Source organism: Cryptomeria japonica, chromosome 3, assembly GCF_030272615.1.
Source record: "Cryptomeria japonica chromosome 3, Sugi_1.0, whole genome shotgun sequence".
NCBI lineage: Eukaryota > Viridiplantae > Streptophyta > Pinopsida > Cupressales > Cupressaceae > Cryptomeria > Cryptomeria japonica.
Genome location: NC_081407.1, coordinates 562821361 through 562828877, shown reverse-complemented (window position 1 = coordinate 562828877; position 7517 = coordinate 562821361). Strand labels below are relative to the sequence as shown.

Below are 7517 nucleotides of genomic sequence, written 5' to 3'. Positions count from 1 at the left end.
TCAAACCCACAAATGTAAGATCAATCCTACACTTGCAAGAATAACATAAGATAATAGAACAATGAAATCACACAAACATATGTTTAGTTAACTCACAATAGCTAGTGAAATAGACATTAGTCAATCAAATTTAACTTTAATTTTAAAATTTTAAAAATCAAATTCACAAATGGAAGACCAGTCTTACACTCTCAATGAAATCTATAAAAAAACTAACTCTCTTGAATCTAAATCCCTTCATTCATTTATATTTAATTGTATAGATACAAAGCTAAATAGAAATGGACTTGGGGTCTGCAAGTTTCATTATTACACCTAAATTATTTTGGGCGAGTGTGTCCATTCCATTACAAAGAGGATTTAACGAACCATTTTCAAGGCTTGCATCTTTTTAGTCAAGCCAGTCATACAGCATGAATGCAATTCGACCTCTTTTTTAATCCAATATTGGGCTCACTATATTAGCGAAGAACATGTATTCTTGGGAATCAGAATGCAGGGCAGCCATCAACAGTGATGCCCTTAGCTGTAGGGCAGGTGGCCAAAGGGCAGTGCTCACCATTGGTGCCCCACCAGAGGACGCTTTTGTTCTCAAGTCCCACTGTAAAATACAACAATACTGCCATGAATGCCACCCCTGCATCCAGGGCCCCTGACAGCACATAGTTGTAGCGCTGCCACCATGCCTTTCTGTAGCGGAAGACAAAGAAATTGAAGATGGTTCCCAAGGTGATCCATGATGCATAATTTACACTAGTCGCTGGAGGCATATAAGCCGTCGATCCCAACAACACTGGCATATTGATGAGAGGAATCCATGTCACAGTTGGGAAGGCTTTATGCAGCACCCAAACAATTACGGGAGCAAGTAATCCCCCTAAGAAGAACCAGTTCAGTTGGGGATAAACTCCGAGTGTGCCAAATATTCTTTTGGGACCTACTAGACCCCATATGACCGAAGCATCAAAAAATACACGGTCACCTGGGCATGTCCAGGGGCTGTCTGGAGGGAGAAGAGACTCTTGGCATATGTTCTCTATGGACTCCAGCAACCACCATGCAACTCCCAGGTTCACCGTTCCAGCCACTATTGTGCCAATAAACTGCATTTTAACAGACAAGCTTATTAGGATGCCATTACTATTAAAACCCATGCCCTGCAACTACTTGTTTGTTACTTATCAGAGATTAACATATTTGACTGTATTAATGGTCATAGTGAATACTTCAGTTGACCTTAAGAACTTGAACTTGAACTTGAACTCTATTTGATGGTGACAGTAATTATTCGGATTGATGAGTTTTGACTCCATTCATAATAGATAGGGTCAAGCATAAGCCTTATCTTTTAATAAGCATGATGTTTCCACAGTATAATATCAATTTATCACAGAGTTCTGAATTAGATTGTGAAGTTTTTTAATATCAGCATTTCAGACCATCACGATGAGATACCCAAAAGGGGAATCTCTTATTAAAAAAGTAAAAACAGAAGATGTGGGTTTGTTAATTTGCTAAGTGACCAGATTCATTGGGTCTACTATTTGGGTTTTTCCTTACATTATCTGAGGAATCTAAGGCATTGAGGATGACAGTCAAATTAGGTTATGAGTAAAAACTAAATGGCAAAGAGCATGGCTATTCTGTATATTAAAATATAGTTAGCAGAAGTGTGGGGACGTGATGCAGTTCCTGTTCTAAACATTGATGAATATGAAAATCCAAGCTGTAAAGGAGAGGGTATTATAGAAAATACCTGCACAAGAAACATGGAGCGAGGTGGGATTTTCATATAATGCCCCAACTTGAAGTCCGACAAGAATGAAACCGCCTGACTCATACTCATGTACCCATAAACCTTAAAGCAAACGTTGGCAATGGGTTTTCCAGGAAGAATGTATCCCATTATGTATTCCGTAATTATGTTCAGCCCTGGTGTCTGTACAGCAACTTGAATTAGGATCTTCCATGAATTGATAGAATATACAACAGATTAACAACCATAACCATCTTTCGTCAATATATTTCAGTTTTACCTGATTAGTTGTGGCCGTTATAACACTGATGGGTAAAGTGAAAAGGGATGCTAAAGCGCAAGCCAAGATTAAACCCCACCATGGAAGCTGCACCTGTTCCTTGTAAAACTGGCACAGTGCAAAGGAAACAGCCAAAGTAGCAATCAAGAGTGAATAAAACCACCATTGTGGGATGTCTTCATACTTGCGCATCAATTTAGTATGGATATCTGGTGGACTGCTTCTAGATGCTGTGGCCCGTTGCCATATTTCCCTGAGCAGAGAACATCGACAAACAAACATTTCTGTGTCAAAAAGAGAATGCAAAATATTGGGCACCCTGAAGACAACCATAAAACCTTCTTACCAAAAACCTACCTTCCGTAGAAAAGAGAAACATGGGTAATTGTGGAAGCTATGGTTGCAAAACCAAATCCATAGCTCAAAGCAAAAAACACGCTCAAATGTATCTGACCATTTTCCTCGTAGGCTGCATGATCCAGCTGAAATCGGTTGTTCACGATAGCTGTAATATTGTAGTTCTGGCCTTTAGCATTAAATAAGTGTGAGCTAAAAATAGGAAAGTTCTTGGCGTTGTATGTATTAGTCCCCCAATAAGCCAGAGGCATAGCAAAGTATACCACCAGGAAATAGCCGACAAATACATTTACAATAGCAAAGAATGGAGAAACCAAAGGACTGAAGAGAAATGCTGCTATTGCGCTCCAATCCAAAGCAAAAGCACCAAATCCCAGCCCTCTCATTCCAGATCCAATCTGCTGTGCTGTCACTGAACGAGGCCAAATCCAACACACCCATGATATGCTCGACAGGGTGGAAAAAAGATACCCAGGAAATACGTAGTAACAAAAGCTGCAGGTCATTGCAATAAAGAAGAATTTCCCACGAGACATGCCCTTCCCATCGTGCTTCTCGTGCAATGCCCTGAAAACACCAATTCAAGCGGTGTAATCCAGCAAGAAAAGCAAGTAAAGAATTAATATCAATAAATGACTTAACAGATCGATTCAGGCAATGTAAGAGTACAGCCCACTGAGAATGGACAAGAGGAACATCTCCAAAAACATAAGAAAGAAAAAAGATTAAAAGTTCTTCGCCCACTACAGAACAGGCTAAAGTAATTTAGCTTTATGAGAAACTGCAGTCACACCACCATTACGAATATTGTCCACCAAGACTGAATCTTTTAAAGAAAATGAAACTTATTATCAGAACAGCCTCATATAATAAGATCCAGTAATAAACAGTACAGAAAACCGAGGAGGAGCTTATGAATAAATGAAGGAAGTAATGAATTTTAATGACATCTATGAGACTGGCAATCTGACTAATCTTTGATAATTTTATGCTATTTCTATGCTCCCTTTTCTATTACGAATCTTAATCAAGAAGCAGTTCTGTAAAGGCTTGTATCTTCAAATAGCTCATGTAGGTGGGTCAGTAATTTTGCGAAGGCCTGCATCTTCAAATAATTCATTTAGACTACCCACCTATTCGGTAACTGATAAACGAATCTGATGAGATCATGAGAATATCTGGATCTTAATAGGAATCACCCACAATTTGATAATAATCAATAATATCATCAACTAAGCAGCTAAACAGAGGATGGTGAGTTATACCTGAAGAGAGAGACCTGGACCAGGGTGGAAGGCCACCACATATGTGCAGGCTCTACAACATACTTCCTCAGAAGCCCAGCCCATCCATATCCCAAAACCTGCATTACACCAAGGATCATCAAAAAACCATATGGTTAAAAACATGAAATTTTTCAAAAATATAGAGTAGAATTACCTGGGTAGTGATGATGATGAGCCAACTAGCCACAACCGAGATGTCTCTGTGGTAAAAGGCCTTGATGATATTAACAATGCCCACAGCATAGGCAGATCCATTGCCAAAGGCATAGCCTGCGTTTGCAAAGATTGTAATGAGAACATGCTCTTTCATATTGAAAGGGCCAGGATTCAACGAGAAGTGACCCAAAAGAGGCACTCTGTATTTTGTAGTGGGCAGAACCGAAGCCATGAAGCGTCCAATGGGAAGAGCTGCTACCTGCACTGATATCTGTGTAATAACCAGAGGCTCTGTCCTGTACCCAAAGAACTGATTCAGAAAGGACAGTGTTATGCAGGAGAGCAGCCCCAAAAACCACATTCGAAAAGTCCATACTGGAGTTGAAGGATCGTCGTCTGTGCTCACAGTGAAGGCCACTTGTTCCACTGGAGAATTCTCCTCCTCTTCTTTTTTGCCATTCTCCATCTCCCCTTTTCTTTCAAATTCCATCATCTTTCTTTTTCTGTTCTTTCACTCTGCAGATGTGAAAGCTTACTGATTCTCGCTCATTTATTAATGTGATCGGCTCACTCTAGCTATAAATAAAGTTTGAGCACAGATCACGTCCGACGGATGATTCGCACACGAGTTGAATTGGGAGACTCGTTTCGGTATAGTTGGAAAGATAATTTCAGGGTCAAAGGACAAACATTAAAATAATCAAATAACTCAAATCGAATTCTAATAACCCGTTTCAGATCTGCTGAAAATAGAAATTTGTACCCAATGTCCACACGAATTGAAATGGAGACTTGGCTCAGTATAGTTGGCAAGATATTTGGGATTTTACCCCCACCTTTACTGAATGAATGATAGATGATTGTTTACAAATTCCTTAATGTGAAAGCATTTACGAACCTAACTCGCTTCGCCAACAAAGAGCTATCAGGTTCCAAGCTGGCCTCACTCTGCGGTAAGCGGGAGTCACTGGGTCTTAAATTTGATGGCCGTATGGCCCTGTTTATGAGTCCTAGGGCTTAAATTTGAAGGTCATATGGCCCTGTTTATGAGTCCTAAGGTTTAAATTTTATGGTCGTATGGCCCTTTTTATGGCATCTGTTTATAGGTCTTGCGATTTAAATTCGATGGCTGTATGACTGTATTTACACATTTATTTTACAACACAAGACTATCACATGGATGTGAGGTTTTTATCAAAAGGCTGATTTTCAAATTGAGATCTTAGGTAAAACAATTGAAAGGAAGCAAAGGTGCAACGTACACTTCTGACATGGATTTATGAGAGGAGATATGTGAAAGGAAGCTAAGGTGCGGAAAATGCTTCTTAACACTAATCTAGTGGGGGAGATAGTGATCTCAGGTAAAACAATTGAAAGGAAGCAAAGGTGCAACATACACTTCTGACATGGATTTATGAGAGGAGATATGTGAAAGGAAGCTAAGGTGCGGAAAATGCTTCTTAACACTAATCTAGTGGGGGAGATAGTGCAATGTTTTTTTTTTTACAATCTTTAACTATCTTAGAATAAGAAACACATTCACAAGGAGATGATGAACATGCATAAAGATATATAATAATCGACACAAAATATATCGTAGCGAAAACCCTTTCAAGAGAAAAAATCCCCCACTCCAAAATCACAATTGTTTGTATTATTGAAACAATAGTTACAATACAATAGTAGTACATTGTTTCTTCTATAAGAGCCTTCAACAATCAATCCAACAAACACTCTAAATTGATTTCAACAACATAACACTTCACCTACAAACATAACATATATAATACTCTCCAAGGCTACCTTATAGAGAGAAATACAGCCCAAGAGGTAGCTTCTAGATGAAGCAAGAAAATGGGGTTGTGCAAAACATTGGGCCCTTTTTTCAGCCATTAAAAAAGCATGCAAATGACACATGTACACTTCCAAATGACTCCCCATTCAAACCTCCTAAGTTGGGCACCCAAAATTTACTATTTTGACGTGTGACAAATGCTCTTACACATCTTATAGCTGTCATAACTTACAACACTTACAATTGTAAGAGAATTCGTCATAACTGACTAATTTTAGTTGATTTTCTTACAATTTGCCATAACCCACCTTAGGCACTCACCTTCTCCATGCAAAGGTATCTCTTGCCACTTGTCCATTTGTCATAGAATCTGTCATAGGTTGCCATATGTGTGTCATAGAATCTTGTCATAAAATTGTCATAACATGACACTTGACAAGATCCTCAAAGTGGGATGCCTACCTCCACATATGCAACATATGTGTCATGCAATCATCGCCAAGTACGATGCCACCAAGCTTGTGGGTCCCACTAGATGACTAGACATTTGTAGGCAATTAATAAATTAAAACAATAATTAAATATAACAAAATCAATGTTAGGAACGCAAAGGCTAAGACACCTTAATCCCAATAACATGTGCAAGTTTAAACTAATCATGTAGTCAAAAGGAAACAAACACAATGTAATATACAATAATGTAGTGATTTACATGGGAAAAATTGTTTCAAAAGAGAAACCCACAATCAAATGTAACTCAATTTATTAATAAAAAGTTACACTACCCTTGCAGAGTCTAAGTCTTCATAGGATTATCGCTAACTAAAGATTTGGAATAAGTATAGAAGTGTAAATCCACCATTGAATCCTTCATGTCAAATATTCAATATATAGAAGTGATACTAGATATATGAAACAATCAAATGGTAATTACAAAACCATAAGCTAAAACCACCCAAATTGTGGCACTTATATCCCTAGTTAAAAGTCCAACACCCAAATTCTAAGATAATTCCACATGCTACAATTCATATAATCCATCTCTTTTTTTTAACACAATCTTGTAAGATAGATGACATTTTGTGGCTATAGTGGGCATAGAACTTTAAGGGAGAGATCTTCTAGGAGGTCGAGTTTCGGGAAACCACTAGACAATTAGTTGGTAGTCTTTTATATTTGACACACACTCATACCACCTTCACTATTGGGCGTGTCTCTCACTTTTCACATGAAACTCATGAGATTCATTGGAAGGTATCCAAGCACAATTTGAGTTATTTTGGGGCATCAGACATTATAGAATTCAATACACACTAGGAGCTTCATAGATAGTAGGCTTCATCAACTCATATTGGGTAGGTGACATTGACTCATGGAAGTCCATTTTTAGTTTTTCTTTTTCCGTCTTTCTATTCTAATCACATGGTCTTACAAGATAAAAACCACTATTATATTATCATCCATTGAGGTTGAGTATCAAGGTGTAGTTCTTGCTAACCAAGATGTTATATGGCTTTGATAACTTATGAGAGTTGGGTTTACAACTTAATCATCCTACTTTTATTTGGTCTAATAGCCATTCACATTTCATGTAACTTAGTGGTGCATCATGGGATGAAACGCACAAAGATTCACATGCATTTTATTTGACACCTTATCCATGATGGTGTTCTCTCCTTAGAGTATTTGTCTACTTAGGAGTAGGTTGTCAAAATTTTCACTAAACCTTTATGATTGCCTATCTTGAGCTGTAATGTATTATTGGGGTGAACGAAGTTATCGTTTGGGGATCTTTAGTCCTCCTTTCTTTGTATTTAACTCTCTTTTTTTATAAGTCTTTCCCACAAGGTTTTCCCCTTTACTCCATTTCTGAGATACTTTTATTTT

At 38.1% G+C, this 7517-nt stretch overlaps 1 protein-coding gene across 1 annotated transcript; it reads right to left on the bottom strand.

The window, feature by feature from the left end:
- Positions 1 to 221: 221 nt before the first annotated feature.
- On the bottom strand, positions 222 to 4613 carry LOC131029942 (oligopeptide transporter 4-like). The gene is made up of 6 exons (XM_059218446.1): positions 3834 to 4613; positions 3659 to 3756; positions 2394 to 2960; positions 2037 to 2289; positions 1757 to 1939; positions 222 to 1103 (listed from the first exon to the last, which is right to left on the bottom strand). The coding sequence occupies exons 1-6, from the start codon at positions 4326 to 4328 to the stop codon at positions 489 to 491; spliced, it is 2211 nt and encodes a 736-aa protein (XP_059074429.1). The 5' UTR covers positions 4329 to 4613; the 3' UTR covers positions 222 to 488.
- Between the last annotated feature and the right edge of the window lie 2904 nt (positions 4614 to 7517).